The sequence below is a fragment of the Carassius auratus genome, chromosome 43 (genome assembly GCF_003368295.1).
Source record: "Carassius auratus strain Wakin chromosome 43, ASM336829v1, whole genome shotgun sequence".
Taxonomy (NCBI): domain Eukaryota; kingdom Metazoa; phylum Chordata; class Actinopteri; order Cypriniformes; family Cyprinidae; genus Carassius; species Carassius auratus.
The window spans coordinates 4,760,309-4,788,011 of record NC_039285.1 but is presented as its reverse complement, the minus strand read 5'-3'; the positions used below and the strand labels follow the sequence as shown (position 1 = coordinate 4,788,011).

The 27,703-nt window shown below is 36.0% G+C and overlaps 3 protein-coding genes across 3 annotated transcripts; 2 read left to right on the top strand and 1 right to left on the bottom strand.

Annotated features, from left to right (window-relative positions):
• Positions 1–791: 791 nt before the first annotated feature.
• LOC113061518 (class E basic helix-loop-helix protein 41-like) lies at positions 792–4,822 on the top strand. The gene is made up of 5 exons (XM_026230681.1): positions 792–1,055; positions 1,172–1,235; positions 1,377–1,484; positions 1,606–1,717; positions 2,018–4,822. The coding sequence occupies exons 1-5, from the start codon at positions 994–996 to the stop codon at positions 2,941–2,943; spliced, it is 1,272 nt and encodes a 423-aa protein (XP_026086466.1). The 5' UTR covers positions 792–993; the 3' UTR covers positions 2,944–4,822.
• A 2,202-nt stretch (positions 4,823–7,024) lies between these two features.
• Positions 7,025–12,515, top strand: LOC113061519 (cathepsin D-like). Its single transcript, XM_026230682.1, has 9 exons — positions 7,025–7,203; positions 8,096–8,252; positions 9,305–9,428; positions 10,297–10,415; positions 10,491–10,690; positions 10,837–10,959; positions 11,114–11,258; positions 11,667–11,765; positions 12,031–12,515. The coding sequence occupies exons 1-9, from the start codon at positions 7,142–7,144 to the stop codon at positions 12,190–12,192; spliced, it is 1,191 nt and encodes a 396-aa protein (XP_026086467.1). The 5' UTR covers positions 7,025–7,141; the 3' UTR covers positions 12,193–12,515.
• A 752-nt stretch (positions 12,516–13,267) lies between these two features.
• Positions 13,268–26,601, bottom strand: LOC113061516 (sodium-dependent neutral amino acid transporter B(0)AT2-like). The gene is given in 13 exon segments (XM_026230679.1): positions 13,268–14,397; positions 14,724–14,886; positions 15,615–15,774; positions 16,442–16,634; positions 17,744–17,933; positions 18,068–18,309; positions 19,244–19,354; positions 21,801–21,982; positions 22,121–22,247; positions 22,429–22,586; positions 24,966–24,980; positions 24,983–25,440; positions 26,411–26,601. Coding segments are annotated over 12 exon segments (2,205 nt in total). The 5' UTR covers positions 25,266–25,440; positions 26,411–26,601; the 3' UTR covers positions 13,268–14,016.
• Between the last annotated feature and the right edge of the window lie 1,102 nt (positions 26,602–27,703).

Here is a 27,703-nt window from a genome sequence, read left to right as displayed (position 1 = left end):
GCTAAACATGCTGCACTGAGCTTCAGAAAAGTTCACATTTTAAAGCTGCAAATAAATTTGTCATAAAATATTCATATATATAAACTGATGTAATATAGCAGGCAATCTATATGCATATCTTTAAATATATGAATTTAAAAATATATTGATGAAATGTGAACACTGCAGGTAAAATCTAATTGTTAGAGATTACTAATCCATGATTGCAACTAACAATAAAATATTAACCAAATAATAAATATAATAATAATAATTTATAATAATACTATTTCTGAGCTGAAGCATAATTATGTTTATCCCCAAAGATATGAATTATCAGCCTAGACAAATAGGGATAATGATAAACAAATAAAAGCAAGATTAAAAAAAAAAGCCTTTAGCCAAGTTAGGCTAATAAATGTTTAAATCATTGTTTACTTAGTATGAAGACCTTTAGGGAAGTCACAAATTGGAAAGACAGGAAAATATAAAATAGACTATGGTGTTTTAATAACAAAACGTTTTCATTTTACGTAAGTTCACTGGTTAATAATTCTAACTAGTTTTATATAAAATAATTACATGTCTTATATATATCTTTATTTATATTAAATACTTGTAAATTATATAAGTAGCATATCTTGGTATTTTACATTTAGATGTGTAGATGTCATGCTTGAGACCTCAAATATTTTAATGCGTCTGAGCGATATGCCGTGGTTTTATTTCTCGGCGTCTCTTCAACAATAAACTGTCAACTTTCAAGTCCATTAAATACCCGGATTCTAGAGCTGGTGCAGTTTACACGTGAGTCAGCGCGCGGTTCCTGTGAAGGCGCGCGTGCGCGGTGAGTGCGCGAGAGCACTGGGCAAAGTGGCAGCTCAGGCAAGCGCGCGCACACATCGTCATTCAGAGGTGCTGCGCGATATCGGACACAACGCATTGCTGCTCCGCTGGCACTGGATTAACGAAACCTGATTTTAAAAGAGCTACTCAAGAAAGTGGGACAAAGTTATGGATGAAAGAATACCGAGAATGCAAGGAAGACAGTTCCTGGATCATGCTGATTTCTTGGGGTAATTTTTATGTTGTTTTGATTTCTAATCAACGCAACAATTGTTACGATTTTTTATTTTTATTTTTTAAATGTGTGAGGTTGGTGGCTTTTTAAAAATATATTTTTTTTTTTTAGGGTTGAATATTCGTCTCTCTACATGTGCAAATCCAAAAGAGGGTTGAAGAGAGAGGAAGGAAAGGTAAGCAAACTGTGGACCCGTGATGGAAACGTGATGTCCGTCAAGTTTACGTAACACTTTGTGTCGCTAATTTTTAATAATCCTAGTGATAATTATTACTTTAAGAACTTTTTGCAATTGGCTAATGCTTATTGTTCGCAGGACGCGTATAAGCTACCACACAGACTGATCGAGAAAAAGAGGAGGGACAGAATAAATGAATGTATTGGACAGCTGAAAGATTTATTACCAGAACATCTGAAACTCACGGTAACTTAAGTCACTTGAATTGTGTTTGGTCTAGTTTAAATGTTTTTTGTAATTTTAGCTCACCCGCATAAGGAAAGCAAGAAAGTGGACAAATCCGATAAATGATCGTATTGTCTTACAGACTCTAGGTCACTTGGAAAAAGCGGTAGTTCTTGAGTTGACGCTGAAGCATTTGAACGCTTTGACAGCCGTCACAGAGCAACAGCATCAGAAGATCGTCGCTTTGCAGAACGGTAAATTACATAATGTGCAACCCACACGATGCAATCATAAAAACATCAATACCACATCAAGTAAAACAGTTAAAGGAGCTTAAAGTACAGTACTTTAATAAATATAGATGCACTTATGCATATGCCATTTATTTCTATTATGCTGCTTCTATATCTTGTTTTACAGATCACTTTATTGTTGCATGTATTTATATCTGTCTAGAGTTATTAATATCTATCTATCTGTTTATTTGTCCGTCTGTCTGTATGTTATTTAAAAAAAAATGTATGACATGACTTTTTGTCTCTATTTTATGACAGGGGAGCGATCATTGAAGTCCTCCCTCCAGGCTGACTTAGACGCCTTTCACTCAGGCTTTCAAGCATGTGCCAAAGAAGTCCTGCAGTATATGAACAAGGTGGAGAACTGGACGGCGCGCGAGCAGATGTGCACGCGACTCATCAACCACTTACACAAAGTTTCCGCGCAGTTCCAGCCGGGCGCGGGGATCCCGCAGCAGCCGTTGCCAGGCGACGACGCTCCAGAGCGGGACGGGCAGAGGGATACTCAAGCCAACTGCGTCCCTGTCATCCAGAGGACTCAGAACCTCGAGCTTAACGAGAACGACACGGACACCGACAGCGGATACGGAGGAGAGGCAGAGAAAGGCGATGGAAAATTCGAGAAAGGATGCGACACGGCCAAAGGAGTAAAGATCAAGCAGGAGTTCGGAGACGAACGTGTCACCAAAAAAGCTAAAATGAACTGGTCTGCAAACAGTGCATCAGATTCCGCCAACACCCGGCCGGACGTGGCGCTAATGAACTCTTTAATTGGAATGACGGGTGTTGGTGGACAACAAACTCCTTTTTGCATGCCGTTTTACTTCATAAACCCGTCTGCAGCATCGTACATGCCTTTGTTTGATAAGAGTCACTTGGAGAAGTTGGTGTATCCAGCAGCGGCGGCGGCGGCGCTGACCACCCCGTTCCCGTGGCTTTACCCCGGGATTCCCACGCACACCTCCGCAGCAGCCGCAGCTGCTGCTGCCATCGCTTTCCCCAGTGCACCCACCGATAAAACCTCTGGATTTAATGCAGCATCCTTAAAAGATGACGAGCCGCCATCTCCCGATGGTGACCTGTCCAACGAGGCTGACCTGGCCTCTTCTGTGTCTGGGGATCATCATGGCTCAGAGAGTGATGCCATTCATCAGCCCCAAAGAAATGAAAATGATGGTACATAAAGCTGATCGTTTGACCTTTGAGTGCACACTAGTCTGCTTGTAAAATTGCTATTTATCTGTTTCTCTTAATTTAATTGTGACTGAGTATTAACTATAGCGTTTCTATGGATTTCCAAGCAAAGGCTGTTTTTGTGTGTGTGTGTGTGTGTTTTTACATTATTATTATGAGGATTCAAAATTTCAAAACAAAGTGGTTTATCTTTATTTTTTTTTCGGGAGAATGGGGGACATTGTAACAGCCAGTGCCTTTTGCACTGATTCCTTGAGAGATTCGAATGAAAATCCAATTGTCGGCAACTTCTTTATGTCTCGCCATCCAATGGCATATTAGTACTGATTGAAAATGTGTGAAATCTCAGACTTTGCTCTGGGTTTTTTTTTTTTCTCTCTTCTCTTCTCTGTTGTTGTAGTTGTCTTTTTTATTTTTGATGAAGAAACTTAGTTTAGTGAAGTACATATGAAGCTTCTTTAAGCTCAAGAACGGCGCTTATCGTAGCGGAACGTTCATTTCAAAGATTTGGAAGTCGCATATTGGACTCTTGGATGTAATGTTTGATACTGACCTCAAGCAGGCTGGTGTGACTGCTGCAGTATTTGTCAGATATGTAACTTTCTATAATAGTACAACTGGATTTCGGTAGTTTTTTGCTCTTTCCACAGTTCAGTGCTTGAAAGGGTCACCTACATACCTCAACATACCGTAGTGTTTGGGCCAGGACTCGTTTCTTAGAGATGCTCCTCTGGTAGGGGTGTTGACGAAATGTTTCAAGTGATTTTAATTGGACAAATGGTGTAAGCCACAACCCTCTGATGTAATGTTACAGCAGTCCCCGTCTCTCTCTCTCTCTCTCTCTCTCTCTCCGTCTCCAATTATTCTGAATCTCTTGTGAAGAATGACAGGACCAATCACCTGTCAGTCATCACTGAGAGGGCTTTGACAACAATCTGACATCATTGCCCTGTGTCACCTCTAGCAAAAATGTGCAAGGTATAATAGCACCTTATGGAACTTTGATACTGAATGTAATCTGTGTTCTTTTGGTAGATATAAAAGTTTATACTGTATATATTCTGATAAAATCAGTTATTTAATCCAGAGGTAAAGTGCACTTTTTCTTGCCTTCTCAGTTTCCTAACACAATCCTCACTCTTTTGTTTTGAAGCCAATGCCCTTTGAACTCAAACTATGATGTGTTTTTTTCTGAAGGAAATCTTCTTCAATACAAGACAGGTGTTGGAATATATGTATCTATAAATGTATGATATCATAATGTTCTTGAGCTGGCGTATTCAAACGTGAGCTGGCTCATTTTAGTCTGAGACAGCTGTTGAGAATTTTGTAAGGTGAAACCTTTAAAGAGATGTGATTATATCAAATGTGTTTTGCCTTTTCTGAAACTTTGTCACTATTCATGACCTCAAAAAGCTGTGTGCTTTTGGGTCATGCTGTGTATTGTACAAATGTTGTGGAGCACTGTAAAACATGACATAAACATGTAACCGGACCTTTAAGATTGGATGGATCTTAACAATAATGAGATCAAGGAATTTTATTGAATGTGTTTCTGTTTTAGACCTGGGTTTATGAATGCATAGGAACAGTGATGTACCAGCTGCCATTCATTTCTGCATTGTAACACATTTCATAGGCCCCGTAGTGTCTTTGCCTCAACTGTCATTTTGCCTAAACAGTGGCATGTGGATGTATATAGTTTGTGAATATGCTGTATGTTTAATGTTCATGTTGTAGAAGAAATCTGTGGATTTTTTTAAAGGATAAACTGAACGACTGCTGCACATTTCCTTAATGCTTTACACATTTGCTGTTTGAAATTATGCAGCTCAGTTATCAAATAAACATAAGCTCATGTGAACAAAATGCTATCACCCCCTTCATTTATTTCAGCAGTGAAATGCACATCATAGTTACACAGTAAAACACTTAAACAGACTGACAGCCTCATTTAGGCTTCATTACAGCCAAGGTTGAAGGATGCATGTGACACTCAGTCCATTAGAGTGTTATTTTCAACATGAACCGCCCAGAAACAGCCACTTACCTACAGCTGACATCAAGAGATCTGCTAGCTATATGTCAACAGATTTTATGCATAATTAACATTAACAAGAAAAAATTAAAATCAGTTACTCTGAAACTGTCTCTATTAATATTTTTTTTTAGACTCACCCATCATTTGGATTGATAAATGTTTACACAAAGTATCATGCGATTAACTAAACTGGCCATTTATACTGTTATTAATCAAAATGTCAATATAAATAAATATATACCCTCCAACAAAATGACCTTTTATACACTGAATTAGTTTTATGTTGTTTATGTCTTGATGTGGGTGTTTTGTGAGATTCACAATACTGAAATGTAAAAACAACCCAAGTTAATACAAGTTCACATTATATGAATCCCTCAAGTTACTCGGAATGTGCATCTGTAAAATATAGCATTATTGCTCATAAAGTAAGTGTCTGTAAATCATAGCTTGTGGGAAATAAAAATGCAACCCAAAAATAAGGACCCAGCTATTAAATGCATATGTAAACATCTAGTAATAGATTTAACCATATTGTTTCTGGAATGCTTATGTAATGGACTGAGTAAATAGTAGTGGTTGCAATGAACTGGAGAGAGTGCTACATATTTACTTCAAGACACCTATGTTGGGGACGTGAAAAGTGATAAGGGGTATTTGGTCTTATATTTCAGCACTGAGTTATGCTGAGAAAGTTAAAGAACACAAACGTGTAGAAATGTGTAGATTCTGCTGTGCTGCCAGTCCCTCATCACATTCTCAGACTGCAGTGAGGACATGATCGAGATCACACTGACACCCAGCGGTAAAACGGCGAAGTCGCATGCAATTTATAGCAATCATTTAAATGTTTAAATAATATATTAATTAAATAAGATGTTGGAAATTATCTGTCCTTATTAAGTAATTATAAGGGAAGCAGTGATAAAACAGGCATGTATTTCTCTGTTTAGCGTTTGAAGAATTATTCAACTGTGTAATAGATCTGTGTGGATTTTCTTACAATGTGTAGGCCTATTGTTATTTACCAATTTAATCATACAAAAATAAAATGTAAATAAATAAATAACTTTTAAATCGACAAATTAATAGACATTTACATTATTGTTATTTTTTTAAACTAATGTTATGATATGTAGTTAAATAAAACAATAAATCCGTTTTATATTGGGAAATAAACTGACATTCAAAATTGACTGTTTATTTAATAATGTTTTAAAACGTAGTTAAATAAAACAATAAAATAGTAATATAATAAATGTTAATATAATGTGTAATAGCCTATCATAAAAATTAAAACACATTAAATAAAAATGGTTCTGTCTATTAATTCGTCTAAAAGTGATTAATTATTTACATTTTTATGTTTGAAAGACTAAACTGATAACTTATTCTTTTATTTTTTATTTTAAGTGTCTCTCCTAGTACTCCACTCATTTTTAAGCTCAAGAACGGCGCTTATCCTAGCGGAACGTTCATTTCAAAGATATGGAAGTCACATATTGGACTCTTGGATGTAATGTTTGATACTGACCTCAAGCAGGCTGGTGTGACTGCTGCAGTATTTGTCAGATATATAACTTTCTATAATAGTACTATTATTATTACTCCACAGTTTTAGCTTATGCAAATATGTTTGCAAATTATGGCTACATTTATAGGGGAAATCGGAAATAATGATCAGGACCAGTGTCAACCAAGTCAGCACTATTTAATTCCAGCTTTATCAGATGTATGATTATTTTAGATGTAGTTATTTAGCAATTTGTATTAATATAAAAATATTTAGTTGGTTCATATATTTATATTACATATATTTAACATTTCGATTGAATTACGATGTGATTAATTGTTTTTATTACATTTATAACGAACACAAAGTAATACGATTAATTACATTTTGACGCTCTTAATCTAACAACCATTCTCCAGAACCTTTTATCAACCTATTTTTGCGCAGAAACCAGCGCAGCCGTGACATTCTTCAAAGCACCATCACATGACTGTGTGCACGCGTTGCCCGGCAGCGCTATCGCAGTCAGCTGACTGCAGCCGTTTGTCCTAGATAATAGATTGCACACAACAACACTCTCTCAACACATATACTACTCCTCAGGTGTTTTAACTAGTCCTGACGGCTCGCCAACATGAGACTCGCCTGTCTGCTGCTAGCTGCTGCCTTTTTGTGGACGACCGACGCGATTGTTCGGTAAGGTCGAACAAAAAACTTCACAATAACAATAACAACAACACAACGCGACACAATCCGACCATTCGAGCTAAACCACGCAGTGCGAGCTTTGTTTTTCTTTCACTGGGACTAGTCTGTTTTTTTATATTATTTTATCCTGTATTTTAACAAACAATAGTTGTCTCTGAAAACTTTTCGTGAATTATTGTAAAGCACCCAGGGGTTGTTGTAGGTTTCCTACTAACTTAGACAGAGATTGATCGTTTGTGACTCGGCAGAAACTGAAATCTGTTTATAGATAAGTAAGAAGGGCCCTTTAAAATTCAACCTTTCCAAATCCAATTTAGTGCACTTAAGCTGACAGATCTCACCCCAGCTGGCTCAAAAACACGTGGATATTGTGTATATATCATGGTCATTAATCACTTGATTTCAGTCCTTATGGTGGAAGCCCTTTGCTTTCTTTTTTTGAATGTTAGAAATTGACCTGATTGAAAGAGACACACATAATGAGATTCAATTTGACTCACCACCCAATCAAAGTCCAAAAACCCCCACAGATTTTACTGCATCACATCTTGTCATATACATTCAGTGAGTGAGTAATTAAATCAAGCAATTCATTTAAATAACTTGTTTATCTCTGCATCGTATGCATAGAGAGCAATTGGCAAAGTTTTTCCTCCCAGCTTACATTTGTTTAGCTTTTCCCCCCATCCCTTTTCAAATCAAATGACATTGCGTTATCTAAAAACTTGAGTTCGGCATGAAGGAAGACGGTGGAAAGAAGACTTGGCTTGCTTTTCGCATGAGAATGTTTGTAGTTCGCTGCAGGGGAAGTAGTTATGCCTGTAAGATAGCTGAACTGTGCACACTTTATGTTGATGTTTCTGTGTCTGTTTCTCTCCAGGATTCCTTTAAAGAAGTTTCGTTCCATCAGACGGACACTGAGTGACTCTGGCAGAGCTATAGAGGAGCTTGTGGCTGCTTCTGCACCCTTGAAATACAACCTGGGATTCCCAGCAAGTAATGGTCCTACTCCAGAAACCCTCAAGAACTACCTTGATGTGAGTACTGCTTGTTAATGGCGTTTCTGCTGTTTGTGTTGTCGTACATGAATCCGCATTAATCTACCAAATTTAATAACAATAGCCTCTAATCATTTACCAAACATCATTAGTTGGCCTGTTTTTTTTTTTTTTTTTTTTTCAGAAGATCACTAAGTTGTGTATGGTGGTATTGTAAATCAGTGTATTTGTTATTAGAGGCATGTGAATGTCTGCAGTCTTTTTGACCGCAGTGCCTTGCACAAAGCTGTACTGTACATCCAGGAAGTTAAAATGAGGTTAAAAAGTTGAAGTTAAAATGAGGACAAGCAGTTGTTAAAGTTTAACCTACAGTCCGATTGCTTAATCATGTCATATGATTAATAAATTTCACTATGTCAGTTGAAATGTGACTGACAGTAGGAAAAAGTGAACTTAAAACCTGTTCTGTCTTTATTCAGCAAAAAAAAAAAAAAAAAAAAAAATTAGGTACTGGTCCATTTCCTGTCATAAGCTGTAATGGACAGCATGATGGTTTGTTTTACTGTGTCAGACAGCAGGTCATGAGATTATTTGTCATGCTTCTCAAATAATACATCTGCCACAATAGACCACAACAATCCTCTTTGACAGTAAGCAGCTGCTATTGTAAACAGGCTTAGGTAATAAATGCAAGTTCTTTAGTGTCAAAGATCACTTTAATGTTTGCATGATATACATAATGAGTCAACAAGAGGTTTTGTCCTAAATTTCTTACTTTATTTCTTTCCTTTTTTTGGTAATCTTTACATTTGTTAAAAAAAAATGTAGGTTGGCGTTTACTTGTAATAAATTGGAATATCAGTAACTTTGTAAAAATGAGATATTTAGTTAGGAATTAACCTCGTGACATTTATTGCATTTAAGGAAAATGAAATTCAGATTTTAAGTTCACAGTGAATTATTAATATGTGCATGCATTATTCTTTTTTTCTAAAGCCCTAGCAATTCTACGCTTGTGTGAAAATGTTTTAGCTCTACTACTGTCTGTTGTGGCGTTGAATTTTGAATGATTTGAGGGTTTGTGTTTCCAGGCTCAGTACTATGGAGAGATCGGTCTTGGCACTCCTGTCCAGACCTTCACTGTGGTGTTTGACACGGGATCCTCCAACCTGTGGGTGCCATCGATCCACTGTTCGCTGACTGATATCGCCTGCTGTAAGTCCACAGAGAGCCTAGGAATTTTATTTCAGTTTTACAGTATTATCAGATCAGTGTTGCCTTTAAATTGGTAACAGTAAAATACACACACACACACACACAATGTTATAGTATTGTAAAATAGTTGTTTTGATGTCAAGAACAACATATACTGGCAGTATTAAGGAAACTCGTTTGTTTTTTGTTTTTTTTGTAATATTGTTTCACTCTGTGTTTTCAGACTTAGACCACAATTAACTTTGTAAACACATTTTAAAGCAATTATTATTATTATTTTTTTGCTAAAACAAGAATCCATTTCAGTGTGGCCAAATGTTGCTCAAGTTCTTTGTGGCCTCATTTTAGTGAAGTTGTAGCAATTTTGTTCCTGTAGTCTGAACAAGAACTTGTCAGTGATTGTATCTCACCCTTTCAAAGTAGTTCATTGGTGCGTTTAACTCTTGCAGTACAAGAGTCTTGCAGATCAGACAAGGCCTAAATGCTTTACTTGGTGTGAATATTTGGATGCTTCATGGATGGATGTGGCATAAAATTTACTTGCCCACATTTTGCACTCTTTAGAAATCAATTTTAATAGTAAACACAACCTGAAGGCCTATGCCTAATATATAATTAAAAGCATTTAAATGCATATTAAGTTTATTAGCTTTTAGTACAAATTTAAGTGCCATTTTTCTGCTCAAGGATAAAAGCCCTGACATGAAATATAAGGTTAATAATTGGTCTCTGTGAGTTTTGGACACAGTAGCTAGAAGAGTGTGATAAATACTGTTACTATATTGTGTATTTATATACAGCTAGAGCACTGTACATATACCAAAAAAAAAAAAAGTATTTAACTGAAGAATTACTTTTAACCCTGTAGTGCTTCATCATAAATACAATGGGGCCAAGTCAAGCACCTATGTGAAGAACGGGACTGAATTTTCCATACAGTATGGTTCCGGAAGCTTGTCTGGGTATCTCAGCCAGGACACATGCACGGTAGGAATCATCAGTTGTTGTTTTTTTTTGTCACCTGAAGTGGTGAAAGAAACCAAACTGTTACTTCTCTTTTAGGTTGGGGATATTGCAGTTGAGAAGCAGATATTTGGAGAAGCTATCAAACAGCCAGGAGTAGCCTTCATTGCAGCCAAGTTTGATGGTATTCTCGGCATGGCTTATCCTCGTATCTCTGTGGATGGGGTTCCTCCTGTTTTTGACATGATGATGAGCCAGAAGAAAGTGGAGAAAAATATTTTCTCTTTCTACCTGAACAGGTACATGCATTTGTTTAAGCCATCCTCATCTGTCCCAGATTTTTATGAAACGAATAATTACATGTCAGCCTGCCGTAAACATGCATTTGATGCAGTAATTTTCAGGCCTGATTTCTGTGGATGATGCGGTTTTATTTGTCCGACAGAAACCCTGACACCCAACCTGGTGGTGAGTTGCTCCTTGGAGGCACAGACCCCAAATATTACACTGGAGACTTTAACTACGTGGACATCAGCAGACAGGCCTATTGGCAGATTCACATGGATGCGTAAGAGATTTTTGGGTTTTTGTATATTCTGACCAAACTAATGGTCTGGAAATATGCTGGTCTGTTATGTGAGAGGCAAGAATTTTACCACTGAACCAACCAAAATCCCTATGACCGTAATCTAGTGTTGACAGTGCTCTGTTTGTTTGTGTAGCATGAGCATCGGCACTGAGCTGACTCTGTGTAAAGGAGGATGTGAAGCCATCGTGGACACTGGGACGTCTCTGATCACTGGCCCAGCTGCTGAAATCAAAGCCCTGCAGAAGGCTATTGGTGCCGTCCCTCTGATGCAGGGAGAGGTAATGCAACTTCTAATGTTTATAATTATACATTATTGAGGCGTTGTGACTTGAATAGATTTCTGTTCGGATCTATTCATTATTATTATTATTATTTTATTTTATTTTTTTTTAGAAATAAAAAACTTGAAAAGAACAGCAAATGAAATTTGAAATAGAAATCTTTTGTAATATTAAAATTGTCTTTGCTGTCACTGTTAATCAATCTAATGCATCCTTTCTGAATAAAAGTATAAAATTTTTAAACAAAAATTGTACATTTAAATTAACTAGTTTAATAATTTTTTTTTTTTACAAGACTGCTCAACAAAGTATTCATGCTTGTCGTGTTGTTATTAATGGTAGCTTACTTATCGAAATGTATAATGATTTGATAATGTTCTCTAACTAAACCCGTTTTCTCTGTAGTATATGATAGACTGTAAAAAAGTGCCCACACTTCCCACCATCTCATTCGTCCTGGGTGGAAAGTCTTACTCACTGACTGGAGAACAGTACATACTCAAGGTCAGTCCTAGTTTGTCACCTAAGCGCTGTTGATGTGGTGTGGTACATTGCATCAGCAGAGCTGTGAAATTGAGGTGTTGTTTTTGACAAGGTTGTGCATGAGTCAGGATATAAAAAATAAAAAAACATGTACCTGGAGATTTATTTTCTTGTAAATCACATGCAGCTAGCCAAGTATTGTTTGAGCAAACACTGAAGCGTTTCTTGGTGATCACAAAAACATTCTAAAGATGGCATCTCTCTGTGTGTTTGTATGTGTTTACAGGAAAAGCAGGCTGGAAAGGAGATCTGTCTGAGTGGATTCATGGGCCTGGATATCCCACCCCCCGCTGGACCCCTGTGGATTCTGGGTGATGTGTTCATTGGGCAGTACTACACTGTGTTTGATCGGGAGAATAACCGAGTGGGCTTTGCTAAGTCTGTATAAGCCCAACTGTCGACCTTAACACTTAAGATGTGTCATGAGAGTAATAAGAAATCTCTGCTTAAGTGACACAGTAGCGGTATGATTGTTGTTTTGCACTGCTTTTAACCTTCAAATGTTTTCGTTTTAAAGAGGCATGTGGAGATGAAATGATTCAGGGAAAAAAGTTACACTCATTTGATTTTTAGCCGAGGCTTCTTTGAATATGTCACATTTTATTTTCATGTCATTGATTTTAGACACTACCTGTTTTAAGATTTTTATTGATGAAAATGACCTTCCAATGGCTGAACGAATCAAAATGGACAATAAAGGTTTTAAACCCATCTATGTTGTTACTTTTTTTTATTTTTTATTTAAAGGGACACATGATATATTTTTACCATTTACCATGTCTCATTTCGGAGGCTGCGTCCGAAATCGGGGAAGTAACCGTTAAATTGCAAAGTAAAAAATAAACTATAGTATTTTAAACATCACAAGGAATAACGGTCAATTTTATTATGATTACTTTCTTAATGAGACTTCCCCGATGATGTATGCAGCCTTCAAATGCGACCTCCGGAGGACGCAGCCTCTGAAATGAGACACAGCACATATCAGTTCTGGTAATAGAGATTTTATTATTAGTACTATTATTATTTAAAATGTATTTATTGATATTGGATGTATAATAGCCAAAGACTTTGCCTTCACTTTAAATTCATAAATAAAAAGTGTTAAAAATAAACCTATATATATATATATATATATGTGTGTTCTTTAGCAAACTTATGTTACGATGCCTAAATACTGTTGTAGAATTTCTGCAATTGAATTTAGTGTGGGCTTTTATTTTTAAGATTATTTAGTACAGAAAAATAGTACAGCCATTTTAACTTTATAATTTTAAAAGCAGCCAGTTGTTGGTTATCGGTTCTAAGAAACTAAAATGATTCATAAAAGCATCCAGAATTTTAATATCATTGCATATATTGGTGCATATTTTTCCATATACTGGAATTTTAAATTCTTATTTAAATTCCAGTCACGTTATTGTGGAGCGCAACAAAGTAGTAAAGCCAAACAGTGTGTCCGAATCTTTTTCTTTTAATTGAAATATTCATTGAGCAAATTTATTAAAAAATATTTACAGGAAGAGGGAGGAGTAATATGTCTCCTTACAATGATAGCACATCAGCAAACAAACAAACAAACAAAGTCTGCGTATTGGATTTTTAAGCACTTCTACCAAAACATGATCGGTATTCCAAACTATATTTGAATACATTTATTCATAATATATTTACAGAATACCTTAAGTGTGCAACATTCACACCTTGTATTCTATCAACATTTTGATAGAATACAATTCTAGACATTCTACTTGAATGTTCATTTACATTCTAGACTTTTCCAAAGCTGCTATAATGCTTCTAATCTTGAATTTTATGGACAGTAACTGTCCTGACTTGCAGCATAATCTGTACAAATAGCCATTCTACAGTGGAGCATAAACCCAGAGGTCTACAGGCCCCTACAGAGGAGGATAAGTGCGTGCAACAGTTGGGCCAATGGATTGGGATGGGGGTAGGGGGCGCGTTAGTACACACATATTACGTTTAGAAATGTTGAAACTTCCGTACTGGACCAGTGTGAAAGGAAGATGGCTGTTAGAAGAGGTCTATAGGAGAACACTGGCTGCTAGCGTTAACATTCATCTCAATGAATTGTGATTGGTTACTCAGGTGACTGACAATTGAAGCTCAGGAACTAGATGAAGAGGTTCTTACAGGGCAAATGAAATGACACTGGTCCTCACAGTTACAGATAAGGCTGAACAGGTCCTCACAAATCAGATTCCAGAATGTCTGTTATATTCGGCATTGTGTATCCAGCGCTGCAGCTACCATTGAACATGACGTCTGCGGTCGAAGCAGGACCGCTCTGCTTGCGGTAATTGGCTGGCATGGGTGATGGGGCTTCGCTCGGCGTCTTCGCATTGAGAAGACTGGCGTCATCTTCGTCCTCTTCTCTGGTCCTACAAGCAGTGTCTTTTATAATACGGCCTTTTTTATACGAGACATTGGACAGGCCTCCTGCGTTCTCGTCGATGATGTTCAAATAGCGCAGAATAAAAACCACAGGCACAGGGAGGATGGCGGTCACCACCAGTGAGATGCAGACAGCCAGGCCCCAGGGCGGATAGCTGAGAGACTGTTCTTGAGCCTGACAACAGACACAGCAATTGGAGTATTCTGGCAAAGGTATAATTCCACTTTAATCCTGTGGTAAAACTGTGGATTGAAGGCCTTAGAACTGACCCAGGCTTAAAGGAATAGTTCACCCAAAAATGGATCAGTAATAAATTAATCGGTGATTTAAACTTAGTCTTAACTAGTTTGATGTTTACCAAAAAAATAAATAAAAATAGAATGCCTATAGGTGAAATCAACTACAAAACAAACTCTGAACGGAGTCTGTATGTTCCTCTGAGTAAAACCTCAAAAGTATGGCTATATTTTGAGCTAAAAACACGTTTCAGATTTACCCACCAGTTGCTGGTTCCATGCGCTGTAGCTAGGTGGGGACAATCCCAGCTGAATGATGCTTGCGGCCAGAAGACCCAGCAGAAGCACTGGTGTGATGAACTTCCACATATAGTAATAGAAGCGGTATGGAGTGAAACCAAGCATGTCCTTCAGATCCTCAAAGAACCTGAGCGAACCCACGAGAGACAAATAGATTGCAGTTGCTTGTTTATTAGTTGATTAAATTGCAGCATAATTATGAACTCATTATATTAAGTTTTAAGATTTGATTGTATTAAGCTTTTGTAAATTATTATTATGATTGCTTATTTTTATTTAAATTGATTTCTTGTAATTACATATAATTTTTAACTGTCTTGTGAAAGCAATCTGTGATGTACAGACACACACACACACACATTATACAAGTAATATAATTATAACTAAATTTGTTTTTCTTAGGTTAGTTAACTGACAACAAATACTTCTCATAATATCAATCTCAATAATATACAAAATAAAGTCTGGATGGAATATGTTCCTCTAAACAAAACCACAAATGTCTGTCTTTTTTTTTTTTTTTAGCTCAAAACATTTTTTTTATATTATTTTATTTTATTTTTCAGATATATTAACTTTCAAATTGCATTTTGGCCTTTTTTTTCAGTGAGTTTCAATCAAGATGATTCAATTCGAGATATTATTAATAAATTAAAATCAGATTAGCATTTGTTACTATGAGTTTTTTTTTATTGCTTTTTTTATGATCAATAAAGTATAATTATTTATTTGGTCTGGATATGACCATAACTTGAATTATTATTATTTATTACACTTCACAATAAATAATATTGATAGCAATATGACGCTCGTGTCACCAGAGGGCGCTGTAAACTGTCTAATAGAGTAACATACTTGTCGGTGCCATACACCCAGGCCACAGCAATGTTCTCCAGAAGAACCACGATGAGAAGAGGCAGTGTAGCGGAATAATCGTCAAACATGGCTACAAAGTAGTTCCCAGATCGCTGGACAAAGATTAAACCAATAAAGAAGGCAAGTACGCAGCAACCAACTGGAAAGAAAGCAGAGAAAGTGTCGAATTAACTATAGGGGAAAAACTTGATCAAGTTTTCCTCAAAAATATTAAGCAGGGCAACTGTTTTTAATGTTGATGATAATAAGACGTTTAATGAGAACCAAATTAGAATGATTTTCAAGGATCATGTGACACTGAAGACTAAAGTAATGGCTGCTAAAAATTCAGCTTTGCCATCACAGGATTAAATAAAAATTTAAATACATTAAAATAAAGAAAAGCTTATTATAATTGTAATAATAATTCAGTATATTTCGCTTTATGCTGTATTTTTGATCAAATAAATGTAGCCTTGAACGTTTGAATTTTAGTGAAAACAGCTGTTTATATTGTTACTTTTCTTTGAGAATGTTCTTGTCTTGACTTACACCTCATATTAGTAGGTTATTTGATTATTGTTATTATTTATTTATATTTGCATAGACTCAGGTCATTGAAAATGCCTATCCACCACTGACCATAGCATTCCTCGTTGGTGAAGCCTTGTGATGACAGGAATAGTTCGGCTAAACTTAAAAATTCATGCAAGTCTAGAACAGGCTTCAGAGATCAAATAAAGATCTATTATATTCTGAAACTTAAACAGATGAATTAAGGGATTCTGTCTTTTCTCCATATAGCAGTGTTTTTGTTTTTGACTGACCTGTGAGGTATTCCTTCCGTATTTTGAAGGTGTCCACAATGGGGGTGAGGATGCCCTGGATAGTGCCGAACATGCTGCCCAGCCCCAGATTGACCAACATAAGGAAGAACATGACGGACCAAAAAGGTGAGGCTGGGAAATGGGTCATGGCTTCAGTGAAGGCGATGAAGGCCAAGCCTGTCCCCTGCACTGCCTGTGAGAAGAAAGATAAAGGTAGGATTTTAGCATGAACCTATAAAAGCACAAATACCGTATTTTTCGGACTATAAGTCGCACCTGAGTATAAGTCGCATCAGTCCAAAAATACGTCATGATGAGGTAAAAAAACATATATTAGTCGCACTGGAGTATAAGTCGCATTTATTTAGAACCAAGAGAAAGCATTACCGTCTACATCCGCGAGAGGGCGCTCTATGTCTTCAGTGTAGACTACAGGGAACTGAGCAGGAGAGCGCCCTCTCGCGGCTGGAGACGGTAATGTTTTCTCTTGGTTCATGACTCTTAGTTCATTTCTCTCGGTTCATGTCAAATTAATTTTGATAATAAGTCGCACCTGACTATAAGTCGCAGGTCCAGCTAAACTATGAAAAAAAGTGCGACTTATAGTCTGGAAAATACGGTATATATGAAGATAGTAAATCTTGATTGTTCAACACGTTTAAGTGTAAGGGTTTACCTAGAAACTAGCAGGAAGTGACAAAAATGAAAGGAAAAAGAAAACACATCAAAGCAGCAGAAGTGACTGTGTAAAGAAAGAGCTTCATATTCTAGAAGACTACGGCAGTTGATGGTTCTGTGTGGTTTATCTCATTGTGGCAACACGTACCACATTTATTTCCATTTGTTTCATCATGAAGTGTTTCTTGATCACCCACACACCTCTTTCCATAACAACACAGACAGCAGCAAACCTCTGTGCCTTTAAAGCATTTTACATCTGTTTCTGGCCGTCAATTACAAACAAGGGTGTCTGTGATTAGGAAAGGAGAAATCTTCATGTATTTTTATTGCTTAAAATTTATATATATATATATATATATATATATATATATATATATATATATATATATATATATATATATAAATTTTTTGTCAGATTTGATGAAAGTTGTGAAGACTGGATGGGTTTTAAAAGAGCACATTTTTATTTAAACTGCTCTTTAGTGTTGCATTAAAATTTAAAAACATGTGACCAGAGAGAGCGTGTAGCTGCCAGGGTTGAATCCCATGGAAAGTTTGTGTATATCAGTTGTCTCTTAGGTTTCCCCGAGGTGTATCAGTTCACTTTAAGCTCCTCCTCACCTTGTTCAGCTCTTCTTTGATATCGCAGCTGTCTAAGCCTAGGCGCGGGTAATCGTTTTCCATCACGCCCCGGATAATGCTGGTCATCTGCTGGTAGTCCTCAGGGCTAACATTACTAAGGTTAATATGGTGAGGGATCAAGCTTGGATTGATTTCTTTCCCAAGAAAATCAACGATCTTCTTTGTGTTCCTAAGATACATTAAAAAAGAAAATCAAATACTGGTTCTTTGGTCTGTATGAACTGCAAGTGTACAGTATTTTATTATTATTTTCAACATATTCTACTAAACTGCTCGTCATGCTTTATTTGCTTTAGAACTTACATTTCCACACATTTGGCATTCATGATGTTAGCTTTGAAGCCCAGAACGGCAAAAACGACCAGAGTGGCCAACACTGAGGTGAAGAAGTTAATGAAGGAGACCAGCACAGCGTCGAAGTGGCAGTTGTTGTCTCGCTTGTTGTAGCTGGAGAAGGCAATAACTCCACCGAAACCAAGGCCCAGGGCAAAAAAGACCTGCGTGGCAGCTTCACGCCACACTTTGGGTTCCAGCATGATTTCCAGCTGTAAAAAGATACTGTAGTTTATTGTTTGTCACATGCTAAATTGGATGCAATGATATGCTTTTCTCTTAAAATATCTGCAAACATCTGAAAATGTATTGGTCTTAATTTGTTAATTAATTTATTAATTTGTGTGCCACACCACAAATTTTAACATATAAACCTATTAAAGAAATGCCTACATATGAGATTATTATAAGAACTTAAACTTCATGAAAATTTGAAATGTTACCTTTGCAACTAAATGAAATAAGTCGAAGTTAAAGCACTAAAATTACTGGAAATAAAAACTAAAACTGAACTAAAACTTAATTAAAGTAAACCTAAAGTTAAAAAAGAAAAGATAAAAAATGACAACAGCACATAAAAAATAAAAAAACAATTAACTAAAATTAAAATTAGCAATATAAATATCAAAACTAAAAAGTAAAATGGTATATACATTTGTAACACCATGACTTGCGGACTTTATGGAACATAAAATATGGTATTTTTTTTAGAGATATTTGAACAAAATATGATAGGCGAGTCATTTTCATTTTTGTGTAAAAATATAAATATAAACATACCTAATCAGCTTTTTCTAGATACTGAGTTGCATCAGTGCTAAAAATCTTCTTACATATGAAATATAATAAGAATAATGAAAAACATTTAATTAACAATTTAGTCTGTGTTGAGGGAAGAGTTAATTCACTTCTGTCGAGTCACATCACAAATGCATGCTGGGCTATTGTTACCATAGATACGTCCACTGGTCTCCACCGGACTGAGACGACGGATGCACATTGGAATTATTAATGTGTGATTACCATAATTCTCAATAAATTGGATTAATTGCTGCTGTAGGAACCAGAGCATGTAAATTAGTCTAATCATTGTGGTGATGTATCATCTGCTCATACATACACAGATCATGTCCTTTAGGTTCTTACCTTCGGTGTAAACATGTGGATGATGCCATCAATAGAACCCTTGAGCAGGAAAGCACGAGCCAGGAAACAAATAAGCACCACGTAGGGGAAGAGAGAGCTGAAGTACATCACCTGCAATTAGACATAACCGAACAAGTTATGAAAAGATGGCAAAGTAAAACATTAAACACAAAAATTACATTTGTAGTACTGCAATAATAACACAGAGAAGGCCAGTGTCTTCTGTTATGAATGACCATTTGCCTCTTTTTTTTTTGCTGTGCTAAATCCTTTACTTATATAGGGTGGAAATTTGCCCTCACTTGCTGACTTTGCTGACAGAGTCGACTGCCTTTTTTCACAGTGCATCGAATTGTAATTAGTTTTTCAAACTTTTACATTTGTTTAATTTTCATACCTTGACAATTCATAATTTTGTGTAGAAATCAGATCTGTTTTGTTCAAACAGTGTAGTGAAAACATTAGTTTGATCACAATACACATCTAATTTTTATGTCTTCATGAAGAAAGATGCTTTTTTTAAGCCAGATGATGTAGTTAGGCATCTATTAGCAGATGAGTGTAAATGAGTGAATTGATGTTATATATGCATGTTACATCCCAGATTACTAAAAAAAACACGACCCAAACCTGACCTGGATAGACTGATCAGACTGAAACATATATCCAATTTTATTTCATATTTCACATATTTTTGCCTGTCCGGGCAATATCTTGACAGTACCAGGATAGTCATCTACAGAATGAAGACGATAATGCTGATTTCAGTTTTTTAATGTTTATCATGATGAAAACTTCTACCGGACAATGTTTATGATGACAAAGTAAACGGCGTTTTACACTCACATTTGTACATATGGCATTGGCAGACATTTTTATTTAAAGTGACTTACATTGCTTTGAGAGTATACATTTTATATACATATGTGTACATAGTCAGTCACATATTAATTTAAGTTTAACAAGCTCATTTGAGATAAAAAGCACTTTTTAAACAAAGTAAACAAAACAGCCTTTATAAAAGAATGACATAGATGATGGACATTATTGGCTTACTTTGATCTTGCTTTTACTGTATGACTATAATGCTGAAAATGCTACTGATTCATCTCTGATTCATCAAGGGTGGGCCAGTCATACAAAGCCTGAAGTTTTACCATCCCACAGCTGAGAAAATTAAAATTAAAATTACACTTTCGCTGTGGCTTCCCAAAAATGAAGCATCAAGAAGGACTTTACAAAGGTCCATTAAATTAATCAACCCCTTTTTCTGCAGACACACATCTAATTCTACAGTACAGTATCCTCAGTCACCAATAATTGTAATAGAGTATGGTTATTGGGTGCAGTGCCACAGAACTGTGAATGGGGAGGGTGCACATAAAAACCATGGCAACCATTATTTCTATGCAATTTGTGCACACAAAATGACAAAAAGAAAAAAAAAGAGAATGGCACTGTGGGTGGGATTTTTTTTTTTTTTTTTTTTTTTTTTTTTGAGCAAAATGCGGTTTCTGGGAATTTTGAATGGGACATTGAATGAGACATTCTTTTGTGAGGTAAATCCCAGATTAGGCTTCAAAGACTGGCCTTATTCACTGCAGAGTATAGTATAGGATAGCCCTTACTGACTGAGGGGCCACGCTTAAACAGTAGGAATTCATCTGCTGTCACTTTAACTGGGAATGGATTATATGTTTATAAGAAACCTTTATTATATCTATCATAAGCATACATCAATTTAGTGGACTGTGTAATGTAATTTTTATGTGGTTACTGAAATATTGCTTTCTTTTAACATATACTGTACGCTATAAAATATGTAAAAAGGATTCATAAAAAAAAAAATTACCCCCTATCCATTCCCAGAAATTCAAATATGCTGAATTTTGTATCTCCCTCCAGCCATCACAAGATGCAGATAGGTTTGTTTCTTCATAGGAACAGATTTGAAGAAGGATTTGTAGAAATTTAGCTTTTAGCGTTTGGCATTACCATAGATGGATTTCTTTCTTACAAACTCACAGCTTTCACTTCACAAGACGTTAAGTGATGGATTGAAGCTGTGTGGATTACTTTTGGATTAAATTGATGCCTTTATCAGCTGTTTGAACTCTCATTCTGACGGAACCCATTCACTGCAGAAGATCCATTGGTGATCAAGTAATGTATGCTAAATTTCTAGAAATCTGTTTTGATAAAGAAACAAACTCATCTACATTTGATTGCCTGAGGGTGAGTACATTTTAAGCCAATGTTCAATGTTGGGGGAACTATTCCTGTGGGGGGGTTTCAATTCTCACATTATTTGAGAAAACCTGAACATCATCTGTCTAAAGCGAACTTGTTCAAAAGCACACTGATGGCAGAGTACTGCTGCATCACGTTTCACAACGTTACACAGGCATGGATCACATGAGAGGATGATGGTCCTCACTGAGATCGGAAGGATCAGTCTAAAGGTCAGTGTTTCCTTCTGTGTTGCTTTTAAGACATCCCTTGAGGACATCCCCAAAGGCAGACTTTCCTAAAACAAAAGACAAAAGACTTTTCTTACCTTGCCAGAAGACTGGATACCCTTCATCATAGCAAGACACACCATGGTCCAAGCAGCCAGCAGGCACAGAGTCATCCTCCAGTTAAGTCCTCCGCTCTCAGAGATGGAATCAGAGATGTCCAGGGCCACACGATACCAGTAGTACGTAGTGGCTGAACTTTTCTCACACTCTGGTTCGACATCTACAAAATATCATGAAACTTAACAATCCTGCACCGCATCACAAGATTGATCAGAAAAGTTGTTCAGTGCATTAAAATGTATTGTTTCATTCTAAATGGTAAAAGTATAATATCCTGTTATTCTTTAAGTTCTCTTACATGTATTAGTTTCGTTTTTGACCAGGGGACACTCGTTCCAAGGAAGAGGCTGCTGGAAGGAATGTGAGAAGTAGAAGAGACTCCAGCCGATGATGACGTTGTAGTAAAGAGCCACAAAAAAGCACACCTGCAATAAGAGGGAATGCAGTCAAATGTATGGGCTGCACCATCTACTCTAAATCTAAAAGTCTTTAAATGGTTTAATTAGTTGCCTTTCCCCTGTGCAAAGACAATATCCAACTTTGGCCATTTTGTTTTTTATAGTGCACTTATATAATGTTTGTCCTCATGAAAGCACTGATATTCACCAAACAGCTGGCGAAGCCGATGCCACCCAGACGTGGGCTGATGTAGTTCCACACCCCAATACTGCCTCTACGGATGCGCTGGCCCACTGCTAGCTCCAGGAAGAAGAGGGGAATGCCTATCACCACCAGCAGAATGAGGTAGGGAACCAGATACGCTCCTACAAAGAGAAGAATTTATGGTTATGGCTATTTATTTAGGAACCAAACTTCCACACTGGTATACAGAGGACGTGAGCTATACAGTATGTCAGATACAGTATGTTCATGCGACAAGTGACAGTATGTAAATGCAATTAAAGCAATTACCCATCAAGATCAAACATTCTTCAAGGTCAGTGTTGGATTATTTTTAAAGATGTCAGATATCTTACCTAAACGAACAAAATTACTTTTATCTTGGTTTTATGCTTTTTCATTTATTATAATTAATTTGTTTTGATTATTTTTATAAAATGAAGTTATTAATATGGTTATTTATAATGTGAATCATGTAAATTTTTTCTGTGTCCAGTGTTATTTTAGTATTATTTACATAGTATTTGTTAATATTTTGAATAAACTATATTTTTATTTTTATTTAAGTTTTTAATTATTTTAGAACTTAAAACTTATCAAGGCAACATTTTTAATTGACTTTTTAAAGTATTTTTTTTTTCATCTTATATTTATATTCTATTTTATTTCAGGTTTATTTCAATTAAAGACACCCATTTTTAATAATATTATTTTTAGTTAACAGTTTAGTCTAATTTTTTTTTTACAAAATATGAATGGATGAGGTAACCGACTGTGATTATTTGGAATTATTTTCTTCTCTTGAATTAATCTCTGTTTCAGAGAGCTCAAGAAGAAAGAGACTGTCCTTTTAAAACTGTTCAAGCATTGCCAGTGGCGCAGGGTAGAACATTCCTTCCCATTGCCTTATGGGGAACAACTTCAGTACAATAGCATTTACTGTAGGGCAGCTGCTCCTTCAACATGTTGCAGTCATGTGCTTTAACACACAAAAACCTACTGAGATTCACAGAAAATTATGATTTTAAATATCTTTTATATATCTTTTCAATTGGGAGCATAAACTGAAGCGTTATTTATGAAAAGGGAATGACAGGTACTCATCAAGATGTTCTGTAAACTGTAGTTTTTTTTTTATAAACATCTTGGTTTATACAATATATTTAAACCTGAGTTATTTTAGCATCACCAAGATATTATCATGGTTTTTATTATTATTTTGATATTCTGTTTTCAAGTTTAGTTCAAGTTTAAGTAATTTTGTTGTGTTTTTTTGTAGTTGTTGATATATATGTATGTATACACATTGAGTTAAATGGAATTAAAATGAGAAATGTTTCTTTGCCAGCTAAATGAAATAAAAAAAATATATATATTTTAATTTATTTCAGCTTATTTTTATTTCAACTTTTTAATTTTTCCGTTTCATTGTAGGATAACTATAATAACATTACTTTGTTGGTTGCAAGCTTTGGAAAATGTCATGATTCCCTCTGTTATAGGGATGCAAACTCATCATGGGGGAAAAAGGTGACAAAGACGAACACCCCCCCTTCCTCAAAATAAAACCCTACATTTTTAAAATAATTATAATAATTTGAAGCCTTTATTATTATTTTCTAACTCTGTCAAAATTCACTTGAAATGTTCACTTTCATTCATGGAAAAAACTTTGTCTCCTGGTGGAAAAAAAAAACTTAAAGACTTTTAACTTTAGTGTGTAATGTTGCTATTTGAGCATAAACAATATCTGCAAAGTTGCAGCACTGAAAGTTCCATCCAAACGGTAAAGTTTTCTCTTGGTTCATCTCTCTTGGTTCATGTCAAATTAATTTTGATAAATAAGACGCACCTGACTATAAGTCGCAGGACCAGCCAAACTATGAAAAAAACTTTCAGTCCGGAAAATATGGTAACTAATTCTAATTTGATATTGATTGCCATTTTGGTACTCTTACTCCAATTACTTTTTATGGTTTCAAAAGAAATAAGTTTATTAGCCAGAAGAATTTCCAGATGTAGTGATAAACCATCACTCCATTATGGTGTATTTTTGTTTGTGTTGACAAAAAATGTGTTTTTACATTTACATTTAGTCAACGCTTTTATTGCTGTTGTTTAGTTAAAACATGAATTCTGATACCCCATAATGTCAGTATGTATTTTCCTAGAAGACCTCTGGCCCTGAAAATACACTGATGAGACTTGAAAGAGGAAATGAAGGAGGAAATGCATAATGAGAACTTGAAAATGAGGTGTCAGGCATATGTCTGACTTTAGGCTGTCAGTCTAAGCATGTGTCAATGAACTGAAACAGCTCACAGTTTCACTATTCTCCTTTCATATCTATCTGAATATTTGAGAACATTTGAGAGTGAAATTGTCTGCAGTTTCAGTTATATGTATATATATATTAATTTATTTATATATGTACTCAAGGTAAATTATTCAATTTTTATATGTATATAATCCATATATATTAACTTGATAATTTTTTATTAATTTCATTCATCATAACCTACCGCCACCATTTTTTGGCACAAATAGGGGAACCTCCAGACGTTGCCCAGGCCCACTGAGAAGCCCACCTGGGCAAGGATGTACTGGAGCTTGCTGCTCCAGGCGGGCCTCTCCTCCTCTTCCTCTTCCTCTGAACCCTCCTCAACATCCCGCTCCTTATTCTGTGGAACATCTCCTACGAATAGAGAGCTCTTCTTGAAAGAGTCCTCACAGTTATCTTCATTGGAGAGCAAATCTTTGACAGATTCCGTTACTTCGTCATCGTCAATCTCTCTCTTGACCGCTTTGCTGTTTTTGGGCATTTGAAATTGTCTGTTTTGGCAATGGGTGAGGGAGATATTCTAGGAAGTCCTTTTCGGTAGGGCAGGTTGAGGTCAAACGTACAAAGGCAGGTCAGAGAGTGGGATTTAGTCATAGATAGAGAAAACGTGTGGGTTGAGAAAATATTTATCTTCTCATTTTCACAATACAGGTTTCCTGTTAGATACAAAAGCAAAGAACAGAAACCAGACAGGTAAATCCGCCTGACATGATGCAATGTGTCAAAGATGCATGATTTGTAAAAATTATTTTCCCTAGACTCCATACCCATATCTTCAGCTTCAGGCAAAGTCAGGCATCAAAACAAAAATTAAATGTCCCTCAAGTCAACTGCACGATCATATTTCGCGTCTAAATAATTTAGCCCCTCTTAGGAGCACGAGGTCGGTTCATTTACATACGAACCCAAACAGAAAAGAGTGCGCCTTCTCTAGTCGCAGCGCTCCAGAATAGCAGGTTTGGATGCCGGTTTCGCAATAGATGGATAGCAAAAAAGAAAATTATAGTAATTACGTTACTAAGTCGATAATTTGAGGCTGAGAAGCTCTGGTTTGTACATTGTACTGAGCCTTGAGTCGAGTGTACAAATGTGAATGATGCTGCGCGGCGCGCTCTCAGTCATGTGATAAATAGATTTTTTCAAGGCTGCTCTTTTTTATAATCCAGCCTCCAGCAGAACACATTTTGGCCTCTTCCTCAATTAATTTACCATAAAATCTCTTAAAATTAACTCGAAATTAGATCAAACATTTTGAAATTTAAAAAAGTCATTTTTAAGGAATCTAAATTCGCATAGGATTTAAAGAATATATTTTTTTATAAGCAAAACCCATTGTGTCTACATGTGTAGATCTTATTTAAATTCCGCTTATTATTGGGAATATTATTAGTTTTATAAACTGACTGAAATAGGCTATCACGCTCACGATGATAGCAATGATTTCTTACGAAAGTAAGTTAATACAATATGCATTTGTAAAGAATATCATTTATCACCCCCCGCCTAAATGTACTGTGTGACCCATGTGCGAGATTTCATCATACAGACTGCATGTGATTGCGCTGCCGTTCTCTCATCAGACCGTATGTTAAATCAGCACAATCGAATAGAAAATAATAATCTTACCTTACAACGAATCAAAAGGAAATGAGCTTAGGTTTTGAAATCTGCTGTTTCGATTTGTAGACGGTTTATATTCGATGGTTTGATCTTACAAGTGTGGCTCATACAATCTGATGTGAATGTGATGCTGGAGCCGCAGATGCTCTACTGTCTGCTGTCTATCCGTATCGTCCGACCCACAGGAAATTGTAGAGAAAACTGACTTGAGTTCCCTGAAGAACAGAACTGAGCGTGTTCTATGTATTAACATAATATATTTTAATGCATATAATATGACAATATTGCATCGCATTTAGTCTACATTTACATTTAATCTAAATCCCCCCCCCATCAAATAAAACGAGTGGTACACCCCACTATCGCCCACAAGCTGGTTTTTAGGGGTGTGCCTAGTCTGCCCAAGTCTGCCTACCGGTATCGTAACCTCGTGCTTGGAAATTTTACATCAGCTTTACAATAAATCTGAGTTAATGAAACAGGCTTATATAAGTCCAATAACGACGCGATGGGAACGCTGCAGTTTTGTCTGGATTCTTATTATGCCTTTGGTTATGCAAATTGTATAAACGTAAAAGTTGGAATGAAACCTCCTCTACTCAGGAAATATATGCGCGTAAATTGCAATACTGGTTAAGCTGTAGAGAAAACAAAATTACTTAATTGCGACTTCTTAGTTTTAATTGATGGGCAATTGGTAATAGAAATAGATGTCATGTTCGTCGATTCCTTGTCTCACGTTGTAAACCCACATACCATTTTGTGAACAAATTTATAACCATACCTTTTATAAATTTGGCATTTTTTTGAAAAACATTTTGCGGACTAACGCTATTATTTTTTGCTCAATGAAACTTGCAGAAAGATCCAAAGACCCCCAGACCAATAAATGCATGCACTATTTTAAGTAAAACAAATGAATTCAAACAAACAAATAAATAAAAGTCCAATTTTCATAAAACTCAGTATACTATAGCAAGAACTTGAGGAAACCTGCAAGGTTTGATGCAGTTCAGCAAAAGGGTGGCGCTATAACAGTGACATTTTAAATGATATAGACAGAGTTGCAGGACTGAAGCAGGATATTTATCAGAAAAGAAAAAAATAGCAACTTTAGCTTTGTGGGAAAGAGCTTTACAAAAAAAAAAAGCAATTTTGGAAGGTGTCTGCATAGATCAATAGGCCTACTTGCAGAAGATTTGTTTCTTCAGTCATTTTTTAAAGATTTTTAGTGACTCCTACATTGAGTGTGAAGGTTCTGGAAGCTAAAAGTGACTCAGTTAATGGGAAAACATGGCC